Raw genomic sequence first — 21197 nt, 5'->3', positions numbered from 1 at the left:
TCAGTGCCAATGAAACTCAATGATGCTCCTGGATTGGCTGCTTTGCGAAGCCAGCCAAAAACATTGTTTCTAAGTGTTTTAACTTCCCACACTGCATTTTCATTTGAATATATGCCCCATAAATGGTCTATGAATAAATCTGCAAGTTGGCAAATTTTCCGCAAATAATTTGGAGTTGCGTTCCACAGGAAAAAGCTGCGAATAGGTGAATTTGCAAATGCTGAACCGCAAATGGGACTGGTTATCCACTGCTAATGTTATACACAATAACTTGCTTCTTCCTGATTATAACAAACTAATCCTGTTTAATAAACGTCAGGCCTCCTTTAGTTTTATACTTAATTGTTCAATTCTCCAAGTGTCTTGTATATTGATAAAGTTACCATATGATAGAGACAACCCTTCTGATTGCAGCCACTAAACATGTTGCTGAATTATGAACTTTTATCAAAACAAAAGTCTTATAATCTTCTCAGTCTGGAAACACTTATTTATAGATCTGACATTGTAACTACTGAGCCAGAGATCTGTAATGTTTTCAGTGAATCAGATGGAACAGTAATGGTTATTTAGCTTAAATGTGGTGAGGGATTTAGCTTAATCTTTCAATCTCTAACGCTACGGCAGAGAAAAAAAAGAATTGATGAGTAGCTTTTTATGCTTTCCAACTGTACACACTCTGGCAGTAAAGGACCCATCATTGACCTGGCTACCGTAGATGGTGTTAACGGTTTAAATGCATGCATGTGCTCATCAATTCATCCTGAAACATATACAGCGTAGAGCATTTTACCAGTGATAAGGTTCCATTTTTTAAAGCCCATACATCGATGATGGAGATAAATCACAGTTTAGCCGTGTGTAACTACAGCCTTTTATATCACTTAAGACTCCTCAGGACTGCTTTTAAAGGCACCTATTATGCTCTCAATGTGAGGCCAAGCATTTATGTGACTACATGGCTATTAGTCCTATATAAATGACTAAAGGCTCGACAGAGACGTTGAGGGAAGAAAAATCAGAAGTGGAAGAGTGAAAGTCAGAAGAGAAAAAAAAAAAGATCTGCTTGCACTTCAATTAGTGGCGTGTGGAAAAACCGTGGACCTCTGTAAATGTCAGCGGGTGTCCTCGGATCAGTTGCGTGTGCAGAATGCCTTGGGTTAGGCAGCCTTGGCAGGGAACAGAAGAAGAGTAGTTCAGAAAAAGAAATTTATAAAATTTTCATCACAGATTTAGAACACGGCTTTGTTTTTACACACCTTTGTGTTAGTGAAATGGGTTTTACCGAAGGAAAGCAAAAATGTCCAATTAGTGAGAAAATGGGGCGTTAAGGAGGAACATTCGTAAAAAGAAGAACACCACAAAAGGTAGACGTTTTAAGAAATGCTTGTCGTTTTCAGGATACCGCCAGAGCAGAGAGATGCACTCTTCTTATTCTCTCGTGAAAATAATACCTTTAATTCCGATCATTTGAAATTCAGCGTCACTGGAAACTCCTTGAGATTAAAAGCTGTATTCCAAGACCACAATACGACCAAATACTCAAACGCATAAACCGGAGACGTCACATGGCACTTTCAGGAGCCAAGTAAACTGATTTCTCTGTCCGTTAAAGTTGACTTGAATTGCCCCAAAGGTATACGAGACGACAATTTAAAATCCATCTGCACATTACTCAATCTGGCTGGGGCGGAGACTTTTGAAGGCCCTTTTAACCAGTTCAATTTGAAGTTTTGGGACCTTCATCAAAATAATGTCCTAAAACCACAGTTCATAATGGCTGTAGTTTCTCCGCAGAAGCCAAGCCCAAGAATGCATTTATAGATTAAAAACCAGCCGTTGAGAGAGTCTGCAATCAGTTAAAAACAGACATTTTGTTGTAGCTTACAAGATGCAACAATGTACTCCATAGCTACAATTAGTCATAAAATGCAGAGTAGAGTGATATATATATATATATCATCCAATTCTTTTTTTTTAATACTAGGCTGAATAGCACATCTGCATCGTCCATCAGAGTGGGAATGATTGAAGTGATCAGATGCCTTACGATTTGGTGTGGGAAACACTTTTTGTTTATGAAAAATAAACCCAATTAACGTTTTAGCTTCGAAGCCAATTTGTCAATTTGAGATTTAAGATGGATTCTGATCAGAGAGTCAGACCTAAATATTTGTAAAATCCAACTACTTCAGTTTCAACCCCTTTAAGAAAGAAAATCTATGTAAAGAGCCTTGAGGTACTCCCTTTAAAACAGGAAGGGGAAACAAAATGACCCAGAAGTTTGGAGACATGGTGCTCAATATTTGAGAGTTGATTTATGAAGATATTATCAACAGTGTTAAATGCTTTAGATAAGTGAAGGGAAAGTGTATTAAAAGAGGAATGACTAAACCTAATTTCGTTGTTGTAGCATCTGATATCACTGTAGGCAAAGAGTTTATTTTGTTGATGCCGCCTGATATAAAGCCTGCCTTAAAATACACATTTTATTTTCATTGCTTTCAAAACATGTTAAAAAGCAGAACTTTAATTTTGAGAATTTATTTAATCCTGATTATGGTAACATTGATTTTTGGAAATCTAACAAAAAATGAAAACAAATTAGACAGCGTCTGCTGGGAAATTGCAATTGTGTTGCCATTGAAAGTTTCAAAATGGAAAAAGCTTTTTTTTTTAACACAAGATATTGTCCTCACTCAATAGATTTGCTTATTCTATTGTGGATATTCTATTTATCAGTGTGCAAACAGCAATAAAAAATATAAACCTGTTTTAATACTTTTCTTTGTACAAGAGTTAATAAATATGGGCACACTTTTCCCGACTCTTACTCAGCTTACTAATACTTTATTTCCTTCAGTTATTAGTTAACTTTATACAAGTTAACACAGTCCTCTGAACATTTATGTCTGGAATATGAACTCAATACCCTGTCAGAGTAATTATCAGAACAAAGTGCAGCTCTGTCGAGATGCCAGGACAAATGCTCTGAAAAAAAAATGGAACTCATAGTTTAATCTGGACATCTGGTCCTTTGAAATGTTTTTTCACGGCCAAAATAAAGACTGCAGAACATTGTGAACAATACATCTCTATTGTCAAAGTAATATATGGGGGGGTTGTGATATCTTTACATGTATTAGCAAAATTGTCTACTTTTTACGTTCTCGTTTAAACAATTTGCCAATAACACGTCCTCATTTTATTTATTCCCAGAAGTTTACCATCCAAAACTTGGGTCACATCAAGTATACACTCTTGGGGGCTTCAAGCACTTTTTCTGATAATTAATACTGGAGTCAATTTGACAAAGACCACCCTCAGTACACAACTCTTAATAATAACCCGGTTGATTGATTTGTGCACCCAAATGTGCCACTTGAATTATGTTAGACCAAATAAAAGGAGATAACGGAGAATAAAACAAAACATCATATTCTGGAAGTAATGATGTCCTCCTCCTGCCCAACTTTACTGTCAGTTAGTGACATCAACTATTCAGGGACAAAATCTTTCCAAGCTACCAGACCCTTTGTGAAAAAGTATTTGCTCTCAGTAAATTAATGAATGACCTGCGATTCAGCACCAAAGTTAAGTCCAACTTCACTCAAGTTCTGATTACTTTAAAAATGTAAGAAAACCCTTAAGTGGGACCTTTCTAACAACATGAAGTAGGTGGCTACTGTACATAACCCCAATATAAAGAAATTAATGAAGAAATGAAAACAATATCATTGATATTTATCCGTCTGCAGAGGGTTACAAAGCCATTTCTGCGTCTTTTGGACTGGTGTGAACCTCAGTGACAGCCATTATCCACGCACAGAGGAAACCTAGACCAGTGATGAACCTTCTTAAGACTTGGCCAGCCTACTTAAGTTACCCTAGGGGCGTCAACGACTCATCCAGTAGCTCACAAAAGATACTAGAACAACATCTGAAGCACTTCAGGCCTCATTTCCCCCAGGATAAACCCAGAGTTTATGGTTTAGTATTCAGGAACTGGTTGGGCAAATATGGCAGGCCTGTGAGATTTCCAAGGCCGCAGAAAAAACCAACAACTGCTGACATAAATAACAAAGCGGTTCGTACTTTATTTACTACAAAGCATCTTGATGTCCCCCGACATTCGGTGAAGTGCTGAGACGAAAGTGGAACTCTTTGGAAGGCGTGCGTTACATCTAGCAGGAAAAGAGTATCTTACAAAGAGCTAGAGATAGTAGTGATGGTGGGGAGGCCTTGTTGCTATAGCAGTTGTAGCCATCAAGAGTCTAAATCCGTTATTGGGCTTAAGTTTGAATTTGTTTCTGACAAAACCAGGTTAGCTTGTTTAGCTTTTTTTCATCTTAAAAAAAGAAAATAATAACTTGAAAACAGTGTTTTTGTGTTTACTCGGGTTATCTTTGATAAGAAACCTTGCTTGATGATCAACTGTTTTAACTGTGACGACTAAAACCCATCAATGTACCTTAAGGCCAATAACCAGCCAGTGTTTATCTGTGGCTCAAGACAGGGGTATAAGTAAAGAAAGAGTGAGTATTATTGCTGTTCTTTTATTCTAACATAATGGAACAATAGAAGCTCCTCTGTCAGCCCATAAGCCAGCTGTGTGCCCTTTCTTTGTCTCCTGACTCAGTTAAGACACTAAAATACCAAATAAACAGCAATATCTACTCACTTGTATGGAACTAAGAGACTTCGGTAGTGGCAAGAGCTGACCGAGATGGAATTTTTTTTCAGAGTAAGAAACAAAAAAAACTGGTTTTGACAAATGAGCTGGGTCAGGAGCAAAGACATAAATATTGAATTTCACACCCAAAAATACTCTTTCAAGCAGTCAAAGAGAACTGAGCCCAATTGTGTTCCAGGAGTTTTCAGTAATTTTGAACTTGTGATTAAAGGGGGCTTTGGCCTTTCTGAACTTGCCAATGGTTAGTCTTAAACTGCTAGTTTTTTTATGTTTTCTTTTTGGATTTGTTAAAGAGTGAAGGCACAGAGGGGCTCCTACATGTTAAGGTGCTTTTAAAATGAGTTTCTATATTCGGTCTTCCGTGGCTGTCAGCACGATGCTCGGAGAGCTTAGATATGTAGCAGGAAGGGTTCTGCAGTCAATGGGTTCATACATTTCGGCATGCTCCAATCAGTGTTGTCAGAGCCTACAGATTTTTTTTAGGCGGTAATGGTTGATGGTGAATGGGGAGGGCAAAGGGCCAAATATCGACTGCTGGTGAACTTTGAAGATGCATGAGCTGAAAAGTAAAACTGGTCAAGCAGCGTGCAAAACCGCTGCGAATGCTCCAGTAAACAGAAAGCTCAGAAAACTGCTTTAGGCTTTTTTTATTAGGCTGGCATTGAATGAAGCAGAAAAAGCTACAAGCTAACACGGACTGAGACTGTGAAGTAAACACACATATCTAATCTGCTTTGTTTTTTCTTGATATGACTTGACTTATTAAAATCATAAAAGCAAATCTTTGCAAAGCCATAGGGGGATTGTACACCCCCAGATTCGGTTTAATGTACGCTAAAACCTTTAAGCTAATTTGACAACCAGTCTCTTATGCATTTAGTTAATGGATTAAATTATGTATTATGCATTAATGTAATGCTCACTCCTGTAAGACTTAAATAACCAAATCCTCCACCCACATGCTCTGCTTCCGTGTGAATGCTTTTTTTTAAAAAAAAAAATGCATTTCTGCATTCCTTTGACGATACTGTCAAATTACTCACTGAAAATACACGGCACCAAAGATACATATCTCACATCATATCTCTCATAAACCCTACTAACGAAAAGCACCCCATGGTGCTACCACCGTCATGTTTCACCATGTTTTAAATGAGTTTTCTGGTATGTACTGTTTTGTATATTGGCGAGAAAGATTAAACTTGTTTTTTTCTGACCAGAACTCCTTCTTCCACATGTTTATGTCCTATCCCTGGCTTGTGCCAAACATTTAAAGGTGACCTAACATGCTCCTTTGAACAGGTTAGAATAGGTCTACGGTTTATATGAAAAGGGGTCATTACATTGTTTGAGCAAAATCATTCTTGGATAATGAGATTTCAGTCTGCTCAGTTCTGTCGTTTGAGCTCCTTTCAGAATGAGCTGTTTCAGGGCTCTGTCACTTTAAATCCAAACAAACTGCTGCTGGCCACACTTCCCAACTCCACATTTACAGATTAAAATGGTTACAAGCAGATACACAATTATACAACCGTACATCTTAGAAAAGCGCAAGTGGCACCTCATACACAACCTACAAGAATTCAGGAAGTGGTTTCTGGATGGTAAGTCTAACAGCCATTGTACAGTGCATACAGTGTTGAAACCGTCCAACAAATTATGCTGGAGCTCCACTTGGGTTGCTAGGTAACAGAGCTGAGGCTAGGCTGGGGTTGCTAAGTAAATCACAGTGCCTAGACATTTTTGAAAAGGCAGATTTTCCAGACATCAAAAAACTTCCAACATTACCAAAAGTCATCTGGATGGTGTGTTTTTTTGTTGTTTTTTTTAGCGTCTGGAATATTTTTTAGAAGCAGTTGAGATCCAAATGTGAGTTAAAAAAAAATGCTAAACTAAATTTTGCATAAAAAGTCCCCTGTAATTGAACTTCTTGTGGCTTTTTTCTTCTGTAAAAGCTACTTAAATAATTCTTGCAAACTTAGAAAGGCCATTTGGTTGCTTCTGCTTATGATGTATTTTCATTTTAAACAATGAGATGTTTAGAAATTAAAAACTTAGACTTTTTAATGACATTTGAAAATGTTTACTTTTTCATAACACTGTCATAATAGAATAGAATAGAAGTAGCCTTTATTGTCCCACATGGGGGACATTCAGGTATAACAGCAGCATCAGATGTACAGATTCACACAATAAGTTTTAAAAGTGTTAAAAAAATGAAAAAAAGAACCAAGATTAACAACAATATTGGTAATAGATACTGTGTGAGATTATAACTTAAAAATACTGGGCATGCTGTGGTGGCGTAGGGGATAGCGCGACCCACGTTTGGAGGCCTTGAGTCCTCGACGCGGCCATCGCGGGTTCGATTCCCGGACCCGGCGACATTTGCCGCATGTCTTCTCTTCTTTCTTGTCATTTTACTTTCATATAAGGGACACTACAGCCCACAAAAGACCTTTTAGATACTCCCATCTAAAAGCGAGTCTTAAGAACCGGTCCACATGACTTCCAAGCTCATAAACCTATTTTGCTCATTAGGGGTAACAAAAGATCGCCCGGTTTCATTTCATTAACTCGGCTGCGAAATGACATCATCCGCCAAGACCGCGTCCCTTCTGCTGTGCAATAATCAAAGCTTTTTCACCCGCCAACCTTTCTACAAGGCAACTTGGCTGTGCCATGCAGTGTCAGCTTTTACCTCCGTGTGCTCCAGTGCCACACTCTCTCGCATTAGCACCCAGTGTTTTTTTGCCAGAGTGCCCATTTTGTGTAATTATATAAACTACAGCAAGCTAATGGCCCCAACAGAGCAGTGTCTGGGCCCATTACACCCCGGGGCGCTGCACAACACCATTACCACCAACTGCCTCGGCGGCAGCCTGGAGTGTTTGTGCACAACCGGTTGCCAGCTTGTGTGTTTCCGAACCCCTCTGTGTGTGTGTGTGTTTTCATGTAGATGTGTCGGTTGTAAAGGAGGTCGACGACCGGATTGATGCATGTCACCGAAATTCAACAGCTACTGCAGACAGTTGCCATTTTTAGAAACCAATGTGTGCCCTGTTGATGTGGGCTTTGCACCTGTCATCTCTCAGCCATTAATTTCTCCTGGGGTTCTAGCCGCTCGCCTGCTGGAAGCCATGGTGACGCAGGAGAAACAATAGCTGGATGCTCGGCACAACTTGGGGCACTTTGCCGAGGATCAACTCGGCCTGACGGCAAAAAGATGATTCAGTTTATTTAAAAAGTCACTCTAATTGTTTGGGTTTTTTTCTTCCTCTTTTCTATTCTCTCATTTGGATCCGGTAAGTACAAAAATAGTATTTGATATAATTCGTTCAAGGTTCCTACACAGTCAGAAAATATGCATGAAAAAATATTTTTATTTCAAGATTAAAATTCTTCTTAGTTCCAAAACCTCCTCCTTTCTTTCCTTACTCTGTTTCTTTCATATCTTTTCTTAATTCTTTCTTTTTTTCCCGCTTTTGTCCTTGATTCCTCTCTCATTGCCTTCCTTCCTTTTTGTCTCCTCCATGCTTGTATTATCTATCCTTCCTTGTCCATCTCCTTTTATTTCGTCTGAACTCCATTTCTTTTGGTCTACCTCCATCTTTCCTAATTTATATTTTACATCTCAAAATGACAAAGTATTTTTAGTCTCGTTTCTAGCGTAAATGTCTGAGCACACTTGAAATCAGAGAAAACTCACTTACAAGTATCTTCATCAAGATGTAAGAACTTGTTTTCAGTCAATAATTTCTTAGTGTTGATGAATACACTTGTAATATGTGAAAAATGTCTCATTCCACTGGCAGAATATTTTCACTTAAACTAGTACTTTTTAATCAATATTAAAGAATTATTGACTTGAAACAAGCTGTTAAACTTTACTAAAAAGTTACTCGTAAGATAGTTTTCCAATTTCAAGTGTACTAAGAGATTTGCACTAGAAACTAGACCAAAAATACTTGCTAATATTCTTTTGCTTTAGCAGTGTGAGTTTGTATTTCTCTCCGACTGTCCATGGAGATCCAACCAATTCTCACCAAACCAATACATAATGTAGCCCCACTCAACTTTATGTCCATCAGATGGGTTATGGACGCAGTTGAATGAGCTCCCCTCTGTCGGACTCGGGTTAAAACAGTAACCATCAACGCGTTGAGTAAATTTCACCTCGCCGTGGCCTCGCCCTCTGCTCAGCCATTATGTTGCTCCATTTTAGCATCAAAGAACGAACCGCGGCACTCACTCTATTGATGATCTGCTTTCCCCTCCATATCAATAGCCATTAACAACTTTAAGCCTTGCCAAGCACGTAAGATGGAGCGCTAATTGCCTCCCCCCTTTTCTTTTTTTTTTCCTTTTCCTGTGGAGTACTGTACACAGCGGCGATGAATCATTGTCTTTGTTGGTGTTTTGCAGGATAAATGGATATTAATGCTTGAATAGCTTCAAGCACCCACACAGGCAGTAAAAACAGACAAATCGCTCCATTTTTTGTCTCGCCCGTGCTTCCAATTTACACTTTTTTTCCCTTTCAATTCCTGATTAAAACGGGATACAACAAGTACACGTTCACGCCCGCAGTCTACCAGCTTAAATTTTTTTTGTTTAGTTTTTTCCTTTCTCGTGGAACCATAGGGTCATTGACAGCAGCACTGTATCGACCGGCGCCACCTGTGTGAAGTGGAGCAAATGAGTCATCCCCCCCCACTGACAGCGAAATGTATGCAATTAAACCACATTAGAGTCGTTAGCCCAACAGACGTGAGAGCCAGCAGATGGTTACGATGCAGAAACCTGCTCCTGATGAAGCTCCTCTGTCACGCCGCGCTTGTATGGAGGAGCCTCCCAGAAGTGCATTTGGGTGTGTGTGCGCGTTTGTTTCTAGTACCTTGTGGGGACCATTTTCCTGACATATAGTACGTTGTGGGGACCTACTGCTCCTTGTGGGGACCAAAGCCTGGTCCCCACAAGGGGAAACACTGTTTTTGGGTCAGGGGTCAGATTTAGGACTAAGGTGTGAATTGAGTTTTGGTTAGGGTTAGGATTAGGTATGTAATGGGTAGGGTTAGGATAAAGGTAAGGGTAAGGTTTAGGCTGTAGAAATGAATGAAAGTCAATGGAAATTCCCCCAAATTTAGCTGCTCAAACATGTGTGTGTGAGTGTTTACTGTATGTTGTTTTATGGCTGTGAAGCTAAAAGTAACACTTGAAGACAGAGGCCAGTTCTTAAGTTGCTTTGTGACTAGTCCTTAGAAAGCAAGAAGAAAAGAAAATGCAGAGATGAAATGAACTCAGAATGATGTGTTTTAGAGCTAAATCAGTAATATGTTACTTGCTAAAAGTGCTGAAGTTTTCACGTTTCAGGGATTTCTGTTGCACTACTTTAATGTATGTTTCAAGTTTTGTAGTTTGATAAACGTCCGCTTGGATGTGTTCTGTTAAATATTCAACTTTTTCCCTATCAGGGAGAGGGCAAAAACATCTAACACAACTCTGAAATCATTACGGTCATTTTAAAAATCCTCAATTCGTTACTGCAAAAGTGACATATCTTGACATAAAATCTCTACCTTTGGTCCAGTATGAACACTGGACACTACATTTTATGCAGATGTATAAAAAAAAAAACAAATACCCCCCTTTTTTTAAAAAGGGAATTCTTATTTTTCATAAAAATGTTAAAAGATAGTCTTACCTTACTCTCAATAAACCAGTGTTTGTAAATCTCTGTGAAAAGTAAATTTTCTTAAATACAAATGTTTAAAATATTGTAAATATAATGTCATTGCAATGTCTGTTAAAGTCATGTAAATATCACAAGAGACTGTTTGAAATCGAGTAATTATGTCAAACAAACCAAATATTAAACTCTGTCCACATCTGGTCCAGACTGTTGGAAGCACAGAAAAGAAAGATCGCGGTTAGAAATGTAGGTATTTATCCCAAATTATGTATATCATCACAACTTTAAAAAAAAAAAATCATAATTACATCCTCCTATAAAATCTATCTCTACTTAAAATTGTTGTCATTTCTACTTTACCTTTCTATCTAAGTGCATTTAAATCTTTTTCATTTTGGTTTATTGAAGACATTGGTTACCTTTCTTTAAAAAAACACAACGTGAAACCATTTATGGTGATAGAAATATAACCTGACTGACAAACGCACATTTTCTGTAGACAAAAATAGCTTTATATAAAGGGTTTCTTTCACATCATCAACAACACGCTATGCCTGACTCTCGGAAGTGTTTTTAATACCTTTTGTTTGACAAGCGTATTTTTTTCCTCACCCTGTCATTTGTGACAGCCGCAATTCCTAGGTATCCGACAGACTTTCTCCGTCATTTGTTTCTGCTGCGAAGATGTTGCTAAACTGATTTACTATCCGCCGTCATAAATTCATTTCCGTCGGCGGTAATAAAACACTCACCCTTCCCCTGACACAATGATGGACTTCCTCGTCCCATTAGAGCTACGACCCGGTTTTTATTGTGAGGCCCTGCGTTTTGAGACCGTGTTGCAATTCACCGGCCCGACGAACGTTGTTAGGAAACGATTTTGTTGACGCAAAGAAAACATAAATGGCAGCTCGCTGATCTGGGGCTCAGATTGCACCAGGATACAGTCATGCTTCTCCACAGGGGAGCTTCTCTTCACTTGAAGACCCTGGGGCGAGGAAGTACAGCAGTAATGTTACATGATGTCTCGCTACGGGCAAACAGGACCACAGAGGTGATGTACGGAAAACTTACTATACATGATACAAACATGTCAAGTTGCTATAAGTGTATTATTATGGTCCGGAAGATGTTTGAAGACCTTAACACTAATAATTCATGCCAATCAAAAACCTGGGCGATAATAGGCATGGTCTCTCCAACTCGGGTATAATAACAGTGCTTAATTCCTTTAAAGGTATCGAACTGCTTGCCCTAGGTACCAGATGCAATATAACACAAATCCCAAAACACCTAAAGCCACTCCGGCCTACAGTTCTGTGACAGCAAATGCGGTGGGTTTCAAATGTACCAAAGAGGGCGAGGGATGAAAGCAAGGAGCTGATGCCGCCGCTCCGGTGAATACAGATGAGAGAGAGCGAGGCAGAATTCTGATCAGGCTGGGTTTTCGTCTTCCTTGCCCTCCAGAGCGAGAAGTCTTCAGAGGCCTTTGGCTTTCTAAACCGAGAGGGACCTCACCTGTTCAATCTTTTAAACTCAAGGGGTCGTCTCTTTTTTTTTAAGACCATACTATTTAGCAGAGGTTCCAACTCAGTCTTGAAATCATACTTGATGATGATTAGAAAGTATTTTATTTTAGTTTTTTCTAAAGGACAGACATCTAATAATGAACAATGCTGCAGTTTGACTTTTATTTTCCAATCTATCACATTTATTTGTACAGCACATTTCAGCAACAAGGCAGTTCAAAGTGCTTTACATCATAAAAAAACACAGGAAAAAGCCACACAGAGTCAAGTCAACAATCGAGAAACCAGAGACAAACATTTTGATGGATGCCATAAAGATCATGAATACACATCAAATGTGTCCCATTTATTATGGTTATAGAGCAACTCCTTGAGTTAAAGAAACTCAGTGTTGCGGCTGTTTTGCAGTTTTCTGGAAGCTTGTTCCACATCTGTGGTGCATAGACGCTGAATGGAGCTTCTCCGTGTTTGGTTATGATTTATTATGCTTTATCCTTGATTTACCACAGCACGCGTGTTTTTAAAACTTAATTATTTTGTGTTTTGGTATAGATTTGATGATCATTTTATAAAAAGATGCTTGCAGAGGATTTTTTTTTTGTGATGCTTTTGAACTTTTAATGCAAGTTTTTTTGGACCTGTGTTTCTTAAACTTAGTTTGATTAAAAAGGCAAACAAAACACTAAAGCTGCCAGTTTCTTTCCCTTACAGCTATAATAAAAGTACCAAAGTTTGCAAATTTGATATAAAGATTCCTGTCATCCATTTTTGACGAGTTAAAGTCTGAAATAGAGGTGAGTCGATGTCGTCCATGTACCAAAAACGGAATGAATTGGTCAATACCCCATTCTGAAAATCCAAAACTATTTTTGTTGTTTTGGGATAACACCCAAGAACAGTTAAATAACTTTAAAAGTTTACATTTTTACTAAAACATCCCAAAAAATCTAGATCGAGTTTGGAAAGGTATGAAATTTAGAAAAGAAGAATGTGCAGTATTAATACACAATCTGGTTACTAGCACCAAGTTTTCAAACTCCTAATATGCGCAGTCATATTTTTTTCAATAGTTAAAGTTTTTTCAATACATTGCCAAAGAATATTCCCTTAGTTACCAGTGTTTCTTCAGCTGTTTGTAACATAGAGTTACACAGCAATCGTCCTCCTACACCTATTTGTCCACAAAGCCAGTTAGCTGCTTTAGCTTAGCTAACTAGAAAGACAAATGTTGAAATTATTGCGATTGTGACAAACAGCGCTTTGATAAAGAAGAGAAAAAACAAGCACTGCTGTCATTTTTTAGTAAGGTAACATTGTTTTAAAGCTGCGGTTGCCTAGCTACGAGCCTGTCTGTAAAGCATCTTCCATCGGTATATTCTCTATGTATGTATCAAAAATCCAAAAGATAAACAAAAGTAATCAATAACGTATTAAAACTAATAGCTTCTCCGTTTAGGAAATACAATGCACATCTTACTCAAGCCTCTCAAACCGTGAGTGCTTTAGTCTAAAATAAACATTCTTTTCAAATAATTTTTAATGAGGTGTTGGGTCTTCTGTAGGATAAATAAAAAAATCCTGTTTCATGTTTAATACCTTGAGAGGCTGAAATCTGCTGGGTTTTCTTCATTTTATCAGCGCTGTCTTGCAGCCAGATTATTTTAAGCACTCCAACATGGTGTTAGCACATCTTAAAGGCCTGAGGCATATAAAGAAATCATTCAATAAGCTACTTACCAGCTACTCTCCTTGCTTAGTTAAGAAAAACAGAGCTAAGTTTGGGGATTGAAAAGCTTTTCTTGCTGGGTTTAATTTTAATGTATTCAGAGGAGAAAGAGTGAAGCAAAGTGTGACATGTGAATTCTGGCTTCAATCGCAGTTTTGAGATTAATTAGTCGAAGAAGACATGTAGGGGTTTTTTTGTTGTTTTTTTTTTTTTTTTTTTCACCCTCGAGCAGAATACAAATTCTTCCTGTTGGTGTCACCGGGTCGTCTCATTAAAAGCGAGCGCGGAGGGGAAGAATTAATAGGAGCTCAACACCTTTTGGTTTAGAAAGGTAAACTAATGCGAAAAGCCAAAATTGATCTGCTTAAAGATTTGCTTGACTTTCTCTGCAGTTTTGGTAAGAGGCGCGTGGAAACTTCGAGTTCCTCTGACGTGCTCGGAAAAGAGGAGTTTAAATATTTTAACCTGTGTTGGAGGGGAGGAAGGAGGAAAAAAAAAAAAAAGCCGTTTGGAACGGGGTCTCATCCTTTCAGAAAGCCGCGAACTGTGTGGAGTCAGATGAGTGCAGACACCGAAGCCCCACCGGGATTTGTCTTTTCGTGTGATTATCAACACCGTGATTGGTTGTAAACCCTGTTGTCACGGCAATGATTTCAGCCTCGATGATGAAAGCTTCTGGGACACCAATCCGCAGCATGCGTGCACACACGCACGCATTTTCACTCTGTCTTACCGCTAACCAGCCTCATTCCCCTTTGAGAGAGAGGCATTAGTTGGCTAGATTGAACTCTCGCTGGGGTGTGTGTGTGTGTGTGTGTGTGTGTGTGTGTGTGTGTGTGTGTGTGTGTGTGTGTGTGTGTGTGTGTGAGAGAGAGAGAGAGAGACGATGTGGGTTGTTGTTGCTGTCTATCTCCTAACTTGCCAAGTAATGTACAGAGCTGAAACCTCAGGAAATTGTCAAGTGTCACTGAATTTTACCTGGCACTTTTCTGTTCTTTTTTTTTTTCCTTCATTTTTTCTATTTTTAGGTTAGTAGCTCAGCTGTAGACTTTGAGTAAAAACCTATGTGACAGCCTTACACAGAGTTGCATCTAATCGAGTCTAGTCTTTAAAAGAGTAGCTTTCGATTGTATTAAAAGGCGTAAATGCGTCATGGAAGAGCTCCACTCTCCTTACAGGCTGCAGATATGGAGGCTGCCAAGGTTTTTAATTGTTACCAGTCCAAAAACACCAAGATTTTCTGAGCGTCAAAGTTTTTTTAATGAGTCTTGTAAAATAATTCAGCGCTGCCCTTACCACATCCTTTACTAACACTGTCTGTGTTTCACTTTCCCTTTGGTGACGAGAACAATGACCTTATCGAGGGACAGTAATGCTGTAGAAAATTTTCAGGTTGTTTTCTGGCAGTCCAGCAGACTCTGTTCGATTGGGAACCAAAATTGCGACATTTGTTCCATTTTCAGCCGGTGCCGTTCATTATTCCGTCAACCCCTTTGAAAAACCTGTTCCCTCTCTCACCTGTGGTGGCACTGCGCCTAGATCTACTGAAGGAAGCAACACAAAATCCTTAGAAGAAGACATAAGCCGAACAACAAAGGAGGAATTTGATTTAAAAACTAGTTTTAGGAGGTGATTTATGGCATGTTTTACCATATTTTAAATCACAAATAGGGGGTAAAAAGAATTTAACCATAGCTAAGCTCTAAATATTTTACCCTGACAGATTTAGAGTTAAAATTACTTTCATACATCCGATCTGATCTATTCTGATCACATTGTAAGGCCTTCATGTTAGTGAAGGTTTGTCAAAATCAGCAATCGTCTTCCTCAAAAGGTAGTAATTTGGCAGATAATCAAATGTTGAATCCACCTAAAATGCACTCAACTTGAATCTTGTTGGTTTTTGTTGTTTTTCCTAGTAAACAGTTGAAAAAAGTTTGGGTTTTTTTCTCAGTCCACCACGAAACTGAAATGTAATTTAATTTGACCAAATCCAGTCCAGAGGTCAGAGTAGACCTCCACGGTAAACAAGCCTTAGAATGAATAAAACATCACAGTATCTGACTTTTGCTCAAACTGCTCAAAATAGACCCTAATCAGCTCCATTCAACAACTCTACCACGAACCAGGTCAGGAAAAGCGATGCAGCTGCACAGACTTTCCTTCTTTAGTTCTTTTTCTCTCTCCTTTATTTTATTTTTTTTAGATGGAAAGAGTCATCAGAGCGTCTTTTTTTGCTTGCTTGACCGAGCAGGAGGAATAACTAGGCCAGCTTTTTCCAGCTGTTTTGTCCAAGACAAACACCAGGACTGTCAAGAGTTTAAAAATTACGTGTCGTCTGTCACCGCTTGTTATTAGCGAACGACTGGAAGAATGAAAGTAGCTGATCTAGAGTTGTTGGGATGTCAATTAGGCTCGGGTTGGGCAAGATGAAGATGAAAAGAACTGTAATGGATGAATTCAAAACAGATGGCAAGAAGTCAAGTTAGCATTAGCTCCTTTAGCATTGAGTTGACGCTAATTTGATTTTTCATTCGGGTTGCTGCACGGTGTCTTTACAGGTTTTCTTCCTAAGTTTAGGCAGGTCAAACACATCCACAATACTTTCATCTACAAAGCTTTTTAATAGTGAATTTTTGTAAACAAAGCCCCATTTTAATTTTCTGCCCCGACAGTCTGAGAAGTGTTATTCATTTCCTTCCTAATTTAAACTCGATCAGCTGCGGATTTGTCTTTGCCAGCCAGCGTCTTTGTTTCAGTCGTTTCTTTACCATTTAAATCAATACACAAATAAAAATCGTTTCTGTTTCTGCTGCGTCCGTCTCACCAGGGCCTGATGATCCTGCTGCAGAACCTCCCCACGATGCACTGGGGCAACGAGGAAGTGAGCGTGCTGCTGGCCGAAGCCTACAGGTTGAAGTTCGCCTTCGCCGACGCGCCCAACCACTACAAGAGATGATGAGAGCGTCTCCACCTCCTCGTCCTCTTCCTCATCCTTCGCCGCCTGCTGGACTCACAGGCTCCTCCCATTTTCCTAACCACTCCCCCCTCATTTTATTTTATTTTTTATTTTTTTGCCCATATTTCCAGTGGGCCTTTCCGCTACTAAGAGATTCAAATCAAACAGTGACTTGATGGTGTAGCATTTTGACACGATGATCCGGAGCCTTTTCTTTTTAAATGATCTCTATGACCGGCACTGAAACGTGCGTTCATTCTCAGTCTGATGCAGAAACAGATCATTAATACTGATGATTGCAAGTTTGTTGTTTTTCTTTTTGTCGTTGAACAACCACACAGCTTGATGCAGGATCATGAACAGTTCCCCCACACCGCCTGGGGTTAAAATCTGCATCATTTTACACTACCATAGCAATACTTAGTTTATTTTGCTCCCCTTGGCAAAATAAAACCCCTTATTTAGTGTATAAATATGAAGAAAGACAGCAGAAGGACACTTTTTTTCTTCTTTTTATTAATAGAGGATTTACAAATCTTGAAGGCGTCTGCAGTTTTTTTTTTTGCGACATGAGGGGGAAACTGATTCAGTCGGTTTCCCAGGTTCCGACGGCACAGATCGGGTTCCGAGAATCCAGCACTCAGCAAATTGCTCTCCCTTTTATCCTCCCCTCCTCGCTTCCTCCCGCTCATCCTCTCACACTCCCCGTACATTAGAGTGGAAGGTAAAAACGGCGTCCGGAGAAGCTCACCCCACGTTCAAAATGATAACACGGTCAGGATGGAGAGGGGCCGACTTTGTCTTAGGTCGCCTGTTCACAAAGGGCTACGTCTCGCCACCAGCTCGCTACCTCAGATCTCACTAAATTTGTCATTTCAGAGCGACGGGGGACAAAAGATGTTTTGGATTTTTCTCGTTTTTCAGTTCCACTAAGATGTCTTTCTAATTTACTAGAGTGAAATCCTGCTAATTCTAGAATAAAGCGTCTGAACTGAGGTTAGCATAAACAGTTTATCCATCTAAACGCCTCAAAATCTGTGATGTAGTTAAAAATGGGAGCCCAGGCGTCCGTCTTTAGCCATGTCTTTTACTTTTTAAAGCAGAAGAAATGTTAGATAGTTGCTCCTATTTTGCACTGGAGCTGGAGGGTAAATATTTTTGGATCAAATCAGGAATATTTGCTATGATGAAATGTAATTGAAAATAGTCGAGTCCTGAGTTCAGATCTGTCATTTGCAGTCTGTCTGTTCATATCATGTAAAATATACACAGTCCTCAAGATGGAAATGTGCAGAGTTTTCAGTTCTTCTAATCCAAGTTTTAAAAATATCGATAGAGTTGTTTGCTATAAACTTATGGCAGAAATGTCGATAGAGGTCAGTACGGGAGGGGATTATGGCCACTGGAGAAAAAAAATATATATACTTTTTTTAAAATCAGAATTTATTTTCCTTACACTCAGAATTCTGACATTTTTCTCAAAAAATGTCACTTTTTTTCTCAAAATAATAGAAAATATTAATATAATATTTCAATTCTCTCCTCAGAATTCTGACTTTTATCAGAAGATCAAAATCAGGATTCTAAGCTTAAATTCAGAGTTTTTGTTTAAACTCAGAATTTGGAGCAAAAATATCAGATTTTTTTTTTCTTCTTTTTGTTCAGTGACCCTGATCTTCTTCCATAGATCAGACTTCAAATCTAAACATGGCAGGAAGTAAATAAATAAATAAATATGGCAAGAAGGAAAGGACAAAACTAACATGGCTGATGATCTAGTAGATATATTCTTTGGATAGGGGGAAAAAAAACGGTTTGTGAGCTGGTTGGATGCTGGAATTGGTGCGACGGACGGATAAACGGATGAACTTCCTGGCAGTTGGTGTGATAACAAAACTAACACACCTTTCCGCTCCATCTTTCACATGTAGACGTACACACTTATGAGACAATCTCTTTCCAGTCCAGCAGAATGCCTAAATCAAGAAGAGAATATTTCTTTTCTGCTAATTTCCCGTTGCCACGTCGCGGGGCTCGTCGTCGTCATTCTTCGCAGGGATGCGGCGGCGGCGGCGGTCTAATAATCAAGACACTGGATGACATAACTCAAAAAGCGGTTAACATCCGCAGCCTCCTGCAGCGCCTCCGCCAGGATCCATTATTGTCACCGTGCGCCGGCAGAGACGGCGAGCGTAGGTGTGTGTGAAGGGGAGACGGGGCGAGAGAGAGAGAGAGAGAGAGAGAGAGAGAGAGGGAGGGTGTTGTGTTCCTTTGGAAGTTTCAGCGCTTTTTCTCTGAGAGCTGTCAGTCTTTGATCACACACTGGGACTTTTTTTCTTTTCACAAGCCCCTTATCTCCTGTGCTGTGTGACAAGAAAAACTGCACTTAATTTAAAAAGTCCACAGCTCCTTCCTCTCTCCTTCTGCTTTCTCTCTTTGTGATGTATATCCACTTCTTTCAATCAGCATTTAAAGGAAAAAAAAAACTAAAATCATCCACGACAGTTAATTTTTTATTTTCTTTCTTTCTTTCTTTTTTTTTTATAGCTACTAATGTTTACGTTAAGTTGTGCCTGACTCTAAGCCATCCGGATTAACGCAAATGTACCCCGGAGGTTTACAGTTTCCTGTTTTTCTTTTTTCTATACGTTGTTTGGCCGTAAAACCGTCAACCTGAGCTGCTTCATTCTTCCCTGGGCATTTATTGACGCACTATTACTACAAGTGTGGCATTTGTTTACTGAACCTGCCCCTGTTCCTCTGCAGGCCCGTCAAGCCCTGACGCTGGAACTTGTGCGCATGAGCAGGGCCGAGGCTTTCACTCGGCATTTGAGGAGCTAAAAAGGCGCAGCAGTGTTGCCATCTCCCAAAAAATCCCACCAAGGTACACAAATCAGTGAGAGTATTTTCCTCGATTCTTTGAGAATATCTGTGTTTAATATCTTTTTAGGAGACTTTATTACTCTGCTGAAAAGTCGAAGCGTTTTCCTTTTCGTAAAGTTTTCATAAACTCCTGTTGGTGGAGTTTGAGAGCTTTAACACCTTCCTCCATATGTTGTTGTTACCTGTGGTAAAGATGCGTGAAAGGCCTTTGAAATGCAGCATACAAAGTCAACACAGTTAATAAGAATCATTATAAAATGACTCTTTAATGTTAAGAAGCATTTCAGAAATACCCCAAAACAAAAATGTTTTTCCTCATTTGACAGAAAAGGCCATTCATTTTTCATCAATTCTTCAAAATAGGAAAGGCAGGAACACATTCCGTTTGAGTAAAGAATAAGGTTTTGATATTTATTAGTCCAGAAACAACAGCAAAAACAAATCACACTAATCCAGATATACTTCTACATCAAGTCAGAGCAATTATTAAAACATTGAAGCTGCTGATTTTCCACACCAAGTCTCCATGACAACATTTTTTTTTTTTGTCCCACCATCACAAATGTAAACTACGGTTTGGTGAATGTGGAGCATGAAAAAATGTAATGAATTTGGTGAATCATCCGTTTCTCTTCCAGAGTCCCTGGAAATCCCGTCAGAGAGCGCGGCATCATGAACTCCTCGATTCTATTTTAATTTAATTCTTCCAAAAAAAAAAAAATACCCTGACACTTAAAAAGAAAAATAGCTTCCCCAGACTCAAAAAGGTCTTTTTACACTTTTACCTGAGGTAGCAATAAATGTGTCAGAATTACAGACTCATTTCATGTAAAAACCCTCTTCTAGAGGCGTATTATTTCTACTGATGGAAATAATACATTAAAGCTGGTAAAAACCCGCAGGTCATCTCGGCTCCCTGTAAGATTTGTCGCACACGTTGGAGTCGCCGCTGCTTTTAGCTCGACAGGCGAAGCGGCATTAACGAACAGGCGGGGCAGGGATTTGCAAACTGTACGTTTTTCTCCACAAAGTTCTGCTTTTGTTTATCTTATGTTGCCTTAATGCACAGATTTGTGTTGATATGAAAAGCGTCGAGGGGAGTTGGTCGTCTTCAGTGCGTGTCTGTGCGAGCCGCGGGCGAATTAAAGCTTCCCCTTCTCTGGTTTTTTGGTTTTTTCCCTCCTTCCTTCAGTCAGTTTTTTTTTTTTTGTTTTTAATGCACAGCCGTTTCCTTTCGACAACAAATCGGACGCCTCCACGCACGCGCGACAATTTATTAAACAAACTCAAACAAAATCACTTGCTGCTAATCTCAAATTAGCCCGCCACCGGTTCCTTTGCGCGTCGCCCCTCGTCTCCATGGCGATCGGTGACATCTGGCTGGAGGCCGACTCTCTTTCTATTAGCCCACACAGAGAAGACTTCAAGCATCGTCAGGCAGCTTTCGGGAAAAATAGCAACACTTCTGCTGCTTTTCTTTCTTTCCTTCTTTCTTGGGTTTTTTTTTTTTTTTCTTTTCTTCCGGTAGTCTAAACTTGTGAAAACCAAAATGAAGAAACAAGCCTCCTCTCTCCTGTGTCTTTTGCTCCACAGAGCTGAGAAAGAAAGCTAATATTTGCCAGATCGTGTGAGTGACAGTACTGTCTATTGAATTGAATTTCAATACATGTACAGAAACAAATATCTGTAAATAGAAAGTGTAAATAAATCCTATA

At 39.2% G+C, this 21197-nt stretch overlaps 1 protein-coding gene across 2 annotated transcripts in view; it reads left to right on the top strand.

Moving 5' to 3' along the window:
* The window catches only part of tbc1d22a (TBC1 domain family member 22A), a 136746-nt gene extending 118671 nt beyond the window's left edge, over positions 1–18075 (top strand). For both annotated transcript variants that reach the window (XM_023350401.1, XM_023350402.1), the window contains exon 14: positions 16471–18075. In XM_023350401.1, coding sequence (XP_023206169.1) covers positions 16471–16599 — 129 coding nt within the window. In that variant the 3' untranslated portion in view covers positions 16600–18075. The remainder of the gene's footprint in view (positions 1–16470) is intronic.
* The last annotated feature ends 3122 nt before the right edge of the window (positions 18076–21197 follow it).

Source organism: Xiphophorus maculatus, chromosome 17 (assembly GCF_002775205.1).
Source record: "Xiphophorus maculatus strain JP 163 A chromosome 17, X_maculatus-5.0-male, whole genome shotgun sequence".
NCBI lineage: Eukaryota > Metazoa > Chordata > Actinopteri > Cyprinodontiformes > Poeciliidae > Xiphophorus > Xiphophorus maculatus.
Note: the sequence above shows the minus strand (reverse complement) of the source record. Positions and strands in the feature narration are given on the sequence as shown.